Source organism: Colias eurytheme, chromosome 4 (genome assembly GCF_061535395.1).
Source record: "Colias eurytheme isolate Ceu_HAF_F1 chromosome 4, ilColEury1 Martin Lab GWU primary, whole genome shotgun sequence".
Taxonomy (NCBI): domain Eukaryota; kingdom Metazoa; phylum Arthropoda; class Insecta; order Lepidoptera; family Pieridae; genus Colias; species Colias eurytheme.
Genome location: NC_142983.1, coordinates 187,754 through 203,216, shown reverse-complemented (window position 1 = coordinate 203,216; position 15,463 = coordinate 187,754). Strand labels below are relative to the sequence as shown.

At 35.0% G+C, this 15,463-nt stretch overlaps 2 protein-coding genes and 1 non-coding gene across 3 annotated transcripts; 1 reads left to right on the top strand and 2 right to left on the bottom strand.

Annotated features, from left to right (window-relative positions):
• Window positions 1-468: 468 nt before the first annotated feature.
• LOC149908710 (WD repeat-containing protein 26-like) lies at window positions 469-11,630 on the top strand. The gene is made up of 11 exons (XM_090120305.1): window positions 469-570; window positions 650-1,247; window positions 3,550-3,721; window positions 4,102-4,533; window positions 4,736-4,869; window positions 5,126-5,243; window positions 5,654-5,782; window positions 6,090-6,223; window positions 6,857-6,957; window positions 8,008-8,123; window positions 8,858-11,630. The coding sequence occupies exons 2-11, from the start codon at window positions 1,105-1,107 to the stop codon at window positions 9,020-9,022; spliced, it is 1,644 nt and encodes a 547-aa protein (XP_089976431.1). The 5' UTR covers window positions 469-570; window positions 650-1,104; the 3' UTR covers window positions 9,023-11,630.
• A 396-nt stretch (window positions 11,631-12,026) lies between these two features.
• On the bottom strand, window positions 12,027-13,618 carry Trs23 (trafficking protein particle complex subunit 4-like protein Trs23). Its single transcript, XM_090120304.1, has 4 exons — window positions 13,357-13,618; window positions 13,192-13,283; window positions 12,746-12,932; window positions 12,027-12,320 (listed from the first exon to the last, which is right to left on the bottom strand). The coding sequence occupies exons 1-4, from the start codon at window positions 13,529-13,531 to the stop codon at window positions 12,121-12,123; spliced, it is 654 nt and encodes a 217-aa protein (XP_089976430.1). The 5' UTR covers window positions 13,532-13,618; the 3' UTR covers window positions 12,027-12,120.
• A 1,373-nt stretch (window positions 13,619-14,991) lies between these two features.
• TRNAS-UGA (transfer RNA serine (anticodon UGA)) lies at window positions 14,992-15,073 on the bottom strand. The gene has a single exon. It is a non-coding gene; the product is annotated as a tRNA-Ser (tRNA).
• Between the last annotated feature and the right edge of the window lie 390 nt (window positions 15,074-15,463).

Below are 15,463 nucleotides of genomic sequence, written 5' to 3'. Positions count from 1 at the left end.
CTCTTTTATTAAAAAAGGTTTATTGACACAAAATTGTAGCGACGTTAGTTCTTTAAATCAGAAATTGTTTATTAAGTTGAGAATGGTTTATCAGTAAAATCAAATCTTAAAAAATTACTTTTATTGGTCATTATTATTATAAATACATATTATGTAATCGTAATTGAAAAAAGTTAAGCAAATGTGCAGTTCTAACAAAACGAAATAACATGTTATTCTTATGTCGTCGTTACTAGGTTACGTTGTTGAATTTGTTGAAATGTCAAATGTTGCCTATTAATGCCTATTAAAATGGCTCTAATAAAAAATATAATATGTCTATTAATATAATGAAAATAAATTTCATATCAATAATCAAAAAATCTTTGTCTCCTTTTTAACGTTGAATATTTTTTTTGCTAATATGTATGTTTGTTTTTTCTAAAAAAATTACATGATTCTTGCATTCTTGCCATTCGTGAATTTATTAACAAAGAAGTACTTTGTATTTAAAGTAGTTATTTAATTGTGCAGCAACTATTTGCGTTACGTCAATAGAATAAAAATTGAGATATTTTTATTTCTTTTGGAGTATGTCCTTTCAACAATCAATAATTTAAATTGATCTAGTTGAATTATTCTTTATTTTATATTTAACTTTTATTTTGAGGTCAAGAACGATCGGTCCCGAATCCCAATGTGCAACACGAACGTCAGCCGAAACGAAAAGAAGGGCGATGTTAACAAGTTAGACAGCTGTCGTTCCGTTTTCAGCTGATTTTTGTGTACGCTTTGAATACCTAATATAGAGTCGAGCGTATCAGAAAGTCGTCCGCCTGGGTGGTGTTTTGAGTTAAGTTTCGTCAAATAAGCGAGAAGGAGACGCAGCGCAGGGGAACAATCGAGAACCGTTTAGCAGCGAACAAAGGGAGATGGTCCATTGAGCGCGGGCGGCGGGTAGCGGGCGTGACGTCACGCCGCGACGAGGCCGATGCGGCGGGGATCGTGACCGGAGGCGCGCGTGCACGCGCAGCGGAGCGGGCCAGCCTGGCCTCCAGTGACTCCGGAGACGAGGGCCAACGGCCGCCGCGCAAGCGGTCGCGCAGGCTGTCGCCGGAGCCGACCATGCACCAGCCGTGCGCGAACGGCGCGCACCTCAATGGGGACGCCGCTCGCAACGGCGACCTGGCCCCGGGCCTTCGCATGCCCACCACCGACCAGGAGATTGTCCGACTCATCGGGCAGCATCTGCTCTCCGTTGGACTCGAGTGAGTCTTTGCTTTATCATTCCGACTTGACAATTTGATCTCTTTCTTTTTGATCTCTGTTTAATGATCTGTATCTTTAAAGTGAAGAATTCATAGTGCATTAGCAGTCTTCAAGGTTCATTGCACTTTGTGTTTACTTGATGACACAGCCCTTTGTATGTTTTCTGACTTTGTTTTCTACAAAAGTATTCAGGTGTTTTTGCGAATGCTTATTATTATTCAATTGATTGGATAACAAATAATTATTTTATCAATATTGAGATAATAATACTATGTAAACAAAGGAAAATTACTTCACTTACACAATAACATGGAATGTCATTGGGAAATTATAATTTTTTTTTTTTTAAAGTTAAATTATATTTTGTCACTTCATTGTTATTTAAAAATATTCCATTGCTCTTGAAATTGTAATAATTATTTAATGGTTATTGTTATTAATGTTGTAACTTGGATCACTATTAAAAACTAATAATATTCCATTTCAGCCTACATAATTAAATTTTGATATCAAGGTCATCAAAGGCCAATGAAAATTATCATATATTTTAATTACCTTAAAATGTCAATAAAATATGTGTAAAATGATTTTTCATAAGAAAATTCTTTTGTTTACATCATTTACATAAAGGTATTCCTTGAAGTTGAAAATGCAAACTCATGGTACCAATTAGGTGTGGGAAATAAACATATGTCAGCTGACTGCTTTTCTATTTTAATATGCATCTCTAACACTGAGTTATTAAATTGTCACTTTGAAGTTTGAACAACAAAGGGAAGAGACTAATGACTCGGCATTTTTCATTTCATGTTGAAATTATTTCTTTCACTCACTGATGAAATGACTTATTTTATTTAGTTGTTTTTTCTTGCAATAATGATTATCATTAGAAATCACAGCATTTATTTGCTTAATATTGTATAGTGTCCCTTTAACAGTTTTAAATGTTTAGTTCGCCAAGACATATTATATTTTAAACATGCTGATGCTTAGCAAATTACCATTTATCACAATTCATACATTTGCTACACAACCCTTGTGGTATGAAGCAAATGTATTTTAGGTTTTTTTTATTGTTTTCATTCATTTCATTGTTCTATGTATGGTAGTCATTTAATAAAACAATGCAATTAATATTTGTACTCATCACACATCGCAATGTTTTTACAGTTATTGTTATACAGTGTCAAGTGTCTCAATATTTAGTTATTCTAATCACATAGTAAGAATTTATACAGTAAGCAATAAGGATACTTGAAGGCTAAGACAAGGCTGTTGATAATCATTTAATTTTAATGAAGAATTTAATACAATTTAGGTTTAATGATTTAATAGATTTGTTATTGTAGGACAAGTGGTTTTTTTCCATTTTATTTGTTTTAAAATAGTTACAAAACAACAATGTTAATAGTATTTTATTAGTATGACGCTTATGAATATAATTTTAAAATATGTTTATAATATTAATAGAAATTGAACTACATATTTCACATATCAAGGTCTCAATTTCATCATTAACATTATCTATTTTAAGAACAACACTGAATAACAATATGATAATGAAATACATCCTCAATAGTTAAACCATAATGAGGGCTTGTATTTGCTGAATATTAACGAGTAATCTAGGTTTTGCAGTAGTTTTCCTCGTAAATAATTTGATATTTTAACCCATTGACCACCGAGCGGCCCGATCGGGCCGAGACACAATAGATTTTCTATTGAGTCTGTGATCCGAGGACTGACGGATTAATCCTCCTTTTGATAATGCAAGGAAAAAGTGGAAAAAAACTAATTTATTTTCGTATCAAAGTAGAAAAAACAAGGAAATTCTACAGATAAATATTTATGTTGTAATTATAAATATTCCTTTAGCTCTGTAATATTTACCAGGATCAATCTATACTAATATTATAAAGCTGAAGAGTTTGTTTGTATGAACGGGCTAATCTTAGGAACTACTAGTCCGATTTGAAAAATTCTTTCGGTGTTAGATAGCCCATTTATCAAGGAAGGCTATAGGCTATATATCATCATGCTAAGACCCAACAGGAGCCGCGCAATATGGGTAAAACCGCAGGGCACAGCTAGTTCAACATATAGACTCTTTTACACTTATAAGTTATAGTAATACGGAGAGAGTCAGATGGATGTTTTACTTCATACCAATGCCCTTCTCCAATATCATTCAATGTCAATATAATGTACATAATATTATTGTAAATGGAACTTTCTGTCAGTCTGACGAATTTTCCCAAGCACATTCATCATCAAAACGTCCCCTACTTATTCGTTCCACAGACGCAGTGCCACGCTCCTCATGGAGGAGTCTGGCCTGCACCTGGAGCACCCGGCCGCGGCCACGTTCCGGCAGCACGTGCTGGCCGGTGACTGGGTGAAGGCAGACCACGACCTGCGTGCCCTGCACGATCTCCTGCGGGATTCCCCCCACCAGGACCCGCATAACCTTGCTGTTAGTACACTTATACATATAAGTATATGATATTGATGGTATACAATGTTGTTCATTGTTTCTACATGTTAAATTTTTATTGATAGAAAATTAAAGTATAGTAAAAATACCGTATAGTCAATTTGTTTAAGTATAAAGCAATGTTCATATAAACAGGATAGAGATACCTAGTATATGGTCCAGTCTCTTTCATTTTAGGAATTTATTGTGTTAACTATTTGTTTCTTTTCTCTTTTCAAATGCAATTGAATTATTTCCAATCACATATAAACAGGTTTTAAACATAATTAGTTCAACAGATATTCTGTCACGCAATTTAGTAATTATCTGTGTAAGAAATCTACCTAATATTGACAAAGTTATGTCATAATTTCTCACAGGAAATGAAGTTTGTAGTACTGGAACAGAAGTACCTCGAGCATCTGGAAGCTGGGCGGGTGTTGGACGCACTCCACGTGCTGCGGAACGAACTGACCCCGCTGCAGTACGACACACCACGCGTCCATCGGTTATCGGCCCTCATGATGTGCGCTGATGCTGAAGAGCTTCGGTCCAGGGCGCAGTGGCCTGGAGGCACTACGTCTCGAGCCGCTGTTCTAGCTCGAGTCCAAGCTGTTCTTCCACCAGCTCTGATGATGGCACCGGGAAGACTTCGGTCCCTCCTCGCTCAAGCTGCAGCATACCAAGCCCAGAGGTGTCGCTTCCACGCTGCACAACGACCAACCCCTGAACAGAATGGAGATCACATACCTTTCTCGCTGTTGGCTGATCATCAGTGCTCTGCTGATCAGTTCCCCATACATCCCCTACAGGTAAATATAATATAACATACTTTAAACAATACCAGTAATTATAAAACAGTTACATTTATTGATGGTTCACTAAACAGAATTACATTAAACATTAAACTAATTAAAACAACCAGAGCTTTTAAATTCCTCTAGAAGTAGATACAGCATTTTTAATTTTTATGTGAAAATTAATAATAATATACATAATTATTGTCTTTTCTAGGTTCTGAATGAGCACTGTGATGAAGTGTGGTACTGTAAGTGGTCGCCCGACGGATCGAAGTTAGCATCCGGCTCGAAGGACCACACCGTCATGATATGGGACTTCGACCCTGTGGCCAGGAGACTTTCATTTAGGTTCGTATTTTTATATTTATAGAAGAGATTGCCTTTCCTTGAATTTTCTTATTCTACTGCATTTACGGTTTTTAGCTTTATGTTTTAAGAAATGTTGAAAAATTATACCATATGTTAGCCAGAATCTATTTTTTTTGCTAACAAATAACAAAACATATAAAAAAGGCAGATCATGTTAATTTTGTTCACTTTTTTGGCATCTTCGACAGAAGGATTTCTGTTAATAATAGTTATTTTTTTTCTCATAAAATTGCAGAAAATCTCTAGAAGGCCATCTATACGGTGTGTCGTACCTATCGTGGAGTCCAGATGGCCGCTACCTCATCGCCGCCGGCCCTGAAGACTGCCCCGATCTCTGGATATGGAATATGGAGGTAATTACATCATTTTTTTTAATTGTTTTGTTTTTATTGATTTATAAACTCGAGCTAAATGTTTTGGTTGAATTATTTATAATTCCTTATTTGCCCTACTAAATAAGTAAGGAATTGTATCTAATGGCATTTTTCAACTACCCTCAATGCTTTTGTTTTGCAATTTATGATTTTATTTATTGTTTTCATTCAAAACTGACTTTATTGTCGCCTTGTAGACGCGTGTATCTTATGGGTCCACGGTACCAACATGCTTATATTATGTAACTAAAATTCAAAATTAAACATTTTCACTTATATCGACAGTCCTTATGACTGCTTTCTTTTTCTTGCCTTAATTTAAGCATTTTCAATATTTAAATTTAAACATTTTCCCTTTCATCTTTTTATCATTTATAAATAAATTCCAGACGGAGCAGCTCCACCTGAAGATGACGCACTCCCAAGAGGACTCGCTGACGGCGGTCGCGTGGCACGCGACCTCCGACAAGTTCGTGTGCGGGGGCGCCCGGGGACAGTTCTACCATTGCACTCTTGATGTGAGGAGACTTTTGTTGTTTTATGGGGATTTTTGGGTGGATATTTGTGTGAAAAAAAAAGTTGTGGTTACGTGTGTGATTGGTATGGTTTGATAAGTGTAGCTTCGTTATTGAAAGTTGAATTAATACAGTCGTATCAAGAAAAAATGCTAAAAACGCATAAAATCCTTCTCGAAGGACCAGTTGAAGTAAAATGAATATTTGCACTGCAATAACCAATTTTTGTCATTTCTAAGGATTTAAACAGAATTTTCCATTTATAACAATTCATTAATATTTTATCCAATCCCACATTATATTAAACCAGGGCACACTAATAAACAACTGGGACGGAGTCCGCGTGAACGCACTAGCTTGCCGCGCGGACGGCACCGTGCTGGCCGCCGACACGCACCACCGCGTGCGCGCGTACGACTTCGCAGACCTCACCGACCGCAACCTGTGAGTGACAAGCATACACACACACACACACACACACACACACAACACCATCACACACACACAATACCATAACACACACACAAGTGTCACGCTCCCACACTAAACGAACTTACGTACCGCGCACACTACACGCCACACGTCACACGTTGTAGTAACGGATAACACCACAGCACTACACACTCTTTTTCCACAACATGCAACGCCACAACCGAAACAAGTTACACGTTTCCGCAACTCGGGACACACACAACAATCAATTTAATCACACGTACGATTTCTTAAAATGCTTATTTACTTTATTGTTAGACATAACTTTTTATTTAATATTTTTGTGGATAAATAGTTGTCAATGTAGTTGTCACTATTTCCTGACAGAACGTGCTTAGCTGTCGTATACTATAAAATGCGCCTTCTTTTGAATCGTGGCGCATTCGTAAGAATCGTGCCTAAGTGTTCAGACGTTGTTTATACGACATTTGACCCAACTACCCTCACTTTGTTAAAAGTCGGTAACTTGCTGTGATTTGTTATCAAATCGATCGAATCGAATTACATTCAAACTAATATTTAACCCAGTGTTATTTCTTAAATGAAATATAAAAACACTCAAACTAATTATGAAATCCCCCTTAGCATCCAAGAGGAGCACGCGGTGATGGCGATGTCGCTGAACGCGGCGGACACGCTGCTGCTGCTCAACGTGGCCAACCAGGGCGTGCATCTGTGGGACATACGTTAGTATACTTATTGAAAATCATTTAACTTAATAAAGTGCTAACAATTTTATTTTTAATCCATCTCAATATATACAGGAAGGAAATTTTCTATAGACCCTGGAGGGGAAGGACTTGAAATACTAGTCTTTATTTTCAAAAAGAATAACTGCATTTAAAGATTTTTGAAAAATTAACTTACCATGCCCGAGAGTAGAACTAACAAAAAATTGATGAATGTGATATTGTTGGTTTAATGGCATTCAAATGCTTTATAAATATAAATTTATAAAGAATAGAATAAATTCGATCACGAGGCGGGACTCGTGTGTCCCTTAGACACATAAAACTGAAAGAATAGAATAAATTCGATCGCTCTGGCGGGTCACGACTCGCGAGTGGCTGAATTGGTCAGGCATCCGCCCCGGTTTGGCGCGAAAAGATGCGGGTTCGAGTCCCGCCTCGTTATCGAATTTTTTCTATTTATAAATTTATACTAACAAAAAATTTCCTTTGTCAAATTTTAATACCTATTAAAGCAATTTGTAAAAAAATATGTTTTTTTGTAAAAAAGTGATAAAAGTTTATGTTCCACGCTTAAAATAAAATAAAAAAGAGCCGAGCACACGTGTCAGAAGTGAAACTTCTTTAGCAAGATTGAAAGATACTAAAATCGTCACCTTACACCTTGACGTGACGGTATTGCCGTGACGCGAAATTTAACTCAACGCGCCTGAAGAAGTTTCACTTTAAAAATTATCTTTGATTAATGTGCATGCAATTTGTAAAAAAATTGGTTGTCTGTAAAGTCGGTTTACTGACGATAGTTGAACGTGACAACGTCCGATTGTGCTTCTTTGTCGCTCGTTCCGCGCTCTCGCTTGCACTTCAAGCCACATAGGGAACGCCTCAGAGCGAGGTAACGCCGCATGAGTCATGTTTTTTCGTGCGTGCAGCCGGCTCTATCGAATTATAAGATGTTGTCACGTCAAAAAAAACCTGCTTTTTCGAAAATAAAGTGGTACAAACTAACACATTACAAACTAACAATATATTGTTACACGTTGTCAGGAGCCCGTGCGCTGGTGCGTCGGTTCCGCGGTCTGTCGCAGGGCCACTTCACCATACACGCGTGCTTCGGCGGCGCCCACCAGGACTTCATCGCGTCCGGCAGCGAGGACAATAAGGTATACTTATGTTTATTACTAGCTTTTCACCCGCAGCTTCGCCCGCGCAGTCAAAGAAAAACCCGCATAGTTCCCGTTCCCGTGGGATTTCCGGGATAAAACCTATCCTATTTCCCGGGATAAAAAGTAGCCTATGTCATTTCTCGGGTATCAAAATATCTCTTTACCAAATTTCATGCAAATTGGTTCAGTAGTTAAGGCGTGATTGAGTAACAGACAGACAGACAGAGTTACTTTCGCATTTATAATATTAGTATGGATTTATTTTGTGTCCATGTGATGTTGAGGTGTATTTTGATCAAATATGTAACTTTTTGTATTTAGGTCCTATTTAGATGTTGGATTGAAGAAGGATAGTCTTTATCTATAAGTATTTATTTAAAATAATATATGTAAGTTTAATTTATCAGCCATCTGGTTTCCATAACTCAAGCGAAATAGTATGGGCACAGAATAATAACTAGTAGCTAGCTACATAAGCTTTTCTTCGCAATGGTTTTCGTTTTGTATCCATCTTGCAATTATTGAGAAAGTTGAACGTGGTCAGACAAATAGCGCGCGCGCGTCTGTCGCTTGCGACAGCCCTGGCCAGATTGGCCCTTGCGCAATGGCCCTCGCCTGTAGGTATGTTTTTAATACCTACAGGCGGAGATAGACAGGCTTGATATGGGGATCAGATCGTGCCGTGTGTGAAAAATGTCCTGAAGTATATTATATTTATTGCAAAATTTCAGGTGTACATCTGGCAAATGGAGCGGGAGGAGCCAATCGCAGTGCTCTCAGGACACACGCGTTGTGTGAACGCGGTCGCCTGGAACCCCACGCACCTCGATGTGCTGGTCTCCGCGTCTGATGACTACTCACTGCGCCTCTGGGGACCTAGGGACCCTAGGGTCTAGGTTTCAACAATCGACCCAAGGGTCTAAACTTCAAGAACACTAATCAAGATAATCAAGCCATTGTGAACATAATAAAGTCTCAAGTTACAAACTTAATAAAAATCTGGAAATTTAAACCAATGTCTTAGGACTCAATAAAAGAACAACAATTTGAAAGTTAAAATCTTAATTGGGTAACTATGAAACCTCAGATAACTTCTACACCAAAATAATTGTAAACTCTTTGTCCAGTTAATAAATACTACCCTCAAAATAAAAAAATAAATAAAAACGTTTTAATTCGGCCATGATGGCAATTCATCGTAAGTTTTTCAAATATTAAAATATCGATAATGTATTCGTACTGTAATACACATTTAAATTGCGTCAAAAGATAAAAAGAAGCAACATTTTTTTATTATTTGACCAAGAATCGAAAAACTTTTTAGGGATATCTGGTACAAAGGTACCTTGCTGAGCTGTTAGATTTTTTTTTTGATTTCGTGAGTTGTTTAAAATATAAGGGTTGTGAAGACGAGGTTGCACGTCTCAATGGTTCGCGATTAAAAATTATATTTCAAAAAATTGAAATAATAATTATTCACTTAAAAAATTATATATAAAGAACGTATACTATTCAAAGTTGGGATACGACTATCGAATTATTGTGCAATAGTAATATAGTGCAATAACATTTGGAGATTAATATTTAAAAGAAAAGTAAGTTTCTACTTGAAATTGAGAACAAAATTTATTTTTCTTGGATAACTACTGAATACTTTTGGCGGCTTTTGCAGTAGTACGTTAATATAAAAGATGACACAAAGACTCTGCTTTAAATTATTATTCAAAGATAACTTGATATGCAGTTGATGTTTTGTGTTCTGTCTGTCCAGGATTTGTAGTATGTTTTTTGTACTCCTCACTTTTTATTGTTTCGGTACGCATTTTGACGTTAAACAATATTATCAACGTTAAATAAACACTTTCATACAGTAACTTATTTACTCAAAACGATAGAAAGGTCGCTCTTTTTATATTTTTTATTATTTACGATATTTCTGCAAAAGTTGTCCCAAATTGAAAGCACAGAACATCAATCATAAAGTGTCATATTTATGGAATATGATGTTGAACGGAGAGACGGGCGCGAAGGGTGGGGAGGGACGCACTGAGTAGGTTATATTATGCTAAAATATACACACAAGTCTATATAAAAACATTAACTTATGTTAAAGGCTAAGTAGGACAAGAAAAATACGTTCTATGGTCCATAACTCACTCACTTACATAAAAATAAACCTTTTTTTTCGACCATAGCTGTAACCGTCGTTGCGTTTTACATTATTTATAGATTAGCATAATTAGAAATAGGCTATTATATTTAGTAATTTAAAGGTGACTTTAAAGTAAAATAGGTTATTATAAAGACTGTTTATTGGGCGCGTTTACATACTATTGATTAGCTTCTGATACAGGCCTGTCGTGTGTGTTGCTTATAGAGATGAGTTTTCTAGATATTTCAGTTCTCACAAATCGTGAAAACTTACAAAGAGTATCCTCAAGTACACTATTCAACATGCACCGACTTAAAACGATAAACTGTCTTAATTTGGCGCCAATTTGTAACCACAGACTATCAAACTGCTTGAAATGTCACAAGTTTCTACATGCCTGGATAAATTAATTTAAGGGTATGCCTCCTCTATCCTTTGCTCCGATCTATAATAACTATATATTTAAGACTTTATATTAAGACTTAATTATAAACAGAGGTAATTTAGTAGGACGCCGCGAGCGTCACTATTTTTATACCGACCATAGAATCTCCCAGGAGATCGTCTTAGTTACTGGATCGCTACACGTGACTGACGTTATTACTTTTATTCAACAACTAAATAATTTCGAACAGGGTTAAAACAAATCATGTAGTTTTATTCGGATGTTTGCTTAGAAGCGTTGGTCTCGCGAGGAGCAGGGTTTATCCATAGCAATTATGAACAACCCGAAAATTACTATTTTTTTAGACCATTTGCTTCTTTCAGGAAGACATCCTTAAAAAATATAAATAGCTCGTCTTACATAATTATTAAAATAGTAAATATATAGGATTTATTTTTAAAACAATTGCTCCTCGTTGGGTCTCTGCAAGAGTGATGCTGTACAAAGTCTAGCTTACAAGCTTTTATCTTAACTGTGTCATCGGATGCCATTAACTTTATCCTTTCAAGGTTTTCCAAAATGGAGTCTACACAACTCCAGGGGTACTTAAAATATGAGACAAATACTGTGTGAGTGTTTCGCCTATAAGTCAATCATGTTTTAATTGTCTATCAAAACTATTGGGAATGAACTGTAATGTTCGAAGCTTTTACATTGTGTAAGGCTTGCGAAGTTAGCAGTGTCGTGTGCATACACCGTTCTAGCATAGCACTGCGCCCTGGAGTTGCTTCCCTACCAAAAAGCAGGCAATAATGTATGTGTGTGTAGAAGTACAAAGAGTGAGTGGTCCTAGATACATAGTTATAATATAATAACATTAGCTATAGCGGTGGTGTGTGAGGGCGACAGCCCACTTACAATTGTTATAAATAATAAATATTATATCAATAAATTTTTATTAAATTTACCAATGTGTTTTATTTTTTAACCCACCATGAAATTTGTAAAAGTACAATATTCAACCAGTTTTGCCAATAACTTTTTTTTTCACTTGCAAGAGTTTTTGACTTTTGAGTCTACTACCTAAAAATTACATGTTCAATGTTGAGAAATAGAGCAAGTTAAAAATTACATTCAATTTTGAAATACATGTACAAGAACACGAAAAAAAAATACTAACAAAAGTTTAGGGTAAACAAAAACTGTAAAGACCCCTGTGGTCTGAGTCTTATTGGTTAATTTTAAATCTAAGGGATGATTTCAATATTGTCAATAACTGAATGAATTTTGCACAAGTTTACTATGAATTATTATCTTCTTTAAATTATTCTCAGTAAAAACTATCGTGAAATAAAATAAACAATAAAAAATATAACTAACATATTTATTTACACATTTAAATCATTCAGGCTAAAATAAGCTTAACAATCATCGATCTATACAAATTAAATACATAACTATAAATTAGCAGTTCCCGACTTCTCCACAAGTTCCAACAATGTATGTAGAGAAGTATCAAAGAGTTCACACCTGATGGGCATCTCGAGGGAATAGAAGGGGTTCTTGAGAGCATAGTCAGCATACAACTCGTAAATTCTCTTTAGTACCACTTCCGTGCCTTGCATGTTTGGATCTGTTACTAGAATGAACTTCACTCCTGAAAAAGTTATTTACATTTTACAAAATTAGTTTTTATTATATTAGTGACTTACTGCCCTTTAACAGACACTAAGCAAGTGACAATTGACACTCTTTTAGAATAAGTTATTTAGAAATTAGGCTAGATTGAATTTTATATAAGGTGCTATTCTTAAATTAGAAACCTTAAAAAAAAATTACAAACTCTAGATTCATTGCTAGAAGCTAGAAAAAGAATATAAATGTTAATATTTTTTTTATTTACAATTTTGTACTTTTTAAGATCTGTTCAGTTTTATGTTCAATATTGAGGAATATTTATAAAGCTTATGCTCCAGGACAATTTACAGTCACATTATTATTCCTTTACATTAGTTAACAACCAAGTTTGGTGCAAATAAAGAATCATAAATACTGAAAGAGTCCAATAATAAAAAACATTACCTGTTAAAGTCTGAAAACAAGACAGTTTAAATGTATCAGCAATGAGTGTTTCAATCCCTGAAGACTTGGGGACAGGGCTGAGCTGGCTGGCCAGAGCAAACAGGGGGTAGAACATACTCGCCAGCACTATCTTCTCATTGGTGGTGGCTCTCACCCGACCAAACTTTAAACTTAAGGGAAAGTTCTCCTGTAATTATATATAAAGATTTAGGTTAATATTGAAGTTGAAGTCGGAAACTCTGAAGTTAGAATGTCTGAGAATTAGCTATTAAACTAAAACATATTATATATTTACTATGAGTACCTATATCCTATTGAAATACTGATAGAAATGTTACTAAGTATTAATAATTGAATTAGTATTCCTTGACCCAGTATCACTTCAATCAATACATACAACTAAGAATATAAATATTAAACAGTCAGAGGTACTTTTAACAATTTACCTTAGCTTCTAATAATTCAAACACATCCTTTCCATCCTCTGTAGTCCGCCCCGTAACAGGCGACCCATTTACTGATAGCAATACGTGACCAACTGCAATATACAATTAACTTTAACATACTATAGATCTTTAGATTTAAATAAAAATCAAACATAGACTATTCACCATTTATTCCATCGCGTTGGCCAAACACTACAACTACTTTCTTGTTTTCATATTGCAGTTTAATATCAAGAGGAAACCCAAAAGTTTTTTCAGTCTCTATCCGAGGAATGTTGTGGTCGTAATTGTATATGAGACCGCCGGATTTGCTTACTATATAGACACCATAAATAACCATTTTTGCGCTTTTATTTATTTTTAAATTAATTAATCATTTGTAAATCGCTCAATCCCACCCCACTTCATCACATCAAAATTTCAATTCGCTGTCAAGTGTCAAACAGCAAACTCAAAGTGACTGTCACTGTGTCACACAAAGTGTCACAACATCTGACAGTTTACTAGTGGTTTTTGAACGGAAAAATGATTCCTGGACACAGATATATAAACATTATTTGGATGTCTGTGTTCCTGGATAGGTACGGAAGGAACAAGTAGGTACGGAAGTATGGAACTACAATGACTATTACAGAATAATACATATTATTTAGTAAAATGAAGCGTCACTATTTTCGAGAATTGATGATGAGTCACAATTAAGTAATAAATCTTCTGAGAATTTTCGTAGATGTGATACGAGATGGCGTCTGGAGACGTGTTACCACAGTGTGTTACCAAGAAAATATTGCTGGATATTAAAAAAAACTTGCTGTTCCGCACAGTTTCATTCAAAAGCAAGTGTTTATATGGTATTAATAGGCATATAATATGTTATTCGGTACCTAAGCTACATCATTGCCAAGTTTCATCAAAATCCGTTCAGTGGTTTTTGCGTAAAATAGTAACTAACATACATTCACACTGAACTTACGCTTTTGTTATATTGTCATTAAGTATATGTATAAAGAAGTTTATTTGAATTTAAATAATTTTTAATTATTATTATTTAGAAATGACTCGCATTATTGTGGTTGGTAGTTTCTATACATACTTTGAATCCTGTTTAAATTCTTATAAAAAAAATTAGCAGTATTGCACGGTGCACCTACTTCCTTAATACTTGACCACATGAATGCAAAAAGAAACAAAAATTGAATAAACATTACGAAGGTAAAATCTCAAGCAACCGCTAACAAGCGTATGTAATAAAACAAGACGTTAAAATGCAATGTGCTGGCGTCTGAACTCGCACTAGGCGTAAATAAAACAAAACTGCACGGGTTTCCCCAACCACCACATTTGCATTTAGTTTCCTACGTCAGAAACTACATCGTGAATTATTTATTATATTTAGGTTTTACGACGAAATGTGGTCTGCTCTTTAAATATTATTTTGAACTGATTTGAAAAATTCAAAACTAACGGATAAATCTCTACTTTGCAATATCCGGAAATACATAAGAAAATTAAAGGACGCAAAATAATTGTTTATTTATGTTTCACATTTCTACTAACGATTTTCGATATTATTGAAAAATTTTATTATATAGAAAATCCCCAAAATCCCCTACTTGACATTAAAATAATTTGCATACAATTACAAATTTACAAACATATCAACATATAGACACATAAAAATTAGTTACAATAAAAAGACTAAATTCTGCATTGTGGTTCCATGACATACCTGCATTACAACTGCATAAATAAAAATTAAAATAGACAAAATGTACCCATTAAAAAAATATAAAAAGTTTTCGCTGAGGACAGGATTCGAACCTGCGCGGGTAGAACCCATTGGATTTCAAGTCCAACTCCTTAACCACTCGGACACCTCAGCTGTAATGAGAGTTGTGAAATTATACAGCATTTTTATTTTATGTGTTTATTGATATTCATGACGTTATTAAAATTTGTTCAGTTGTAATTTTTGTTGATACTTATATTTTTTTTATTACAAAGAGAAAACCAATATGTAAAGGTAAGCTATAACGTAAACGAAATATGTATTGAAAAGGGCCGATATTACGATATTTAATAATTTACTACATTAGGTACTAACTAGGTACCTACTAAGACCTAACTTGTTTTTTGATCAAATCAGTTAGGTAACATTTTCTAATTGAAAACATCGAATGATTCGCTCGGAACAGTTTATTTCTTATAATTAGTCACCAATATAAAAGTCACCACTTATCAATCGATAGACTCATAACTTTCAATCGGAACT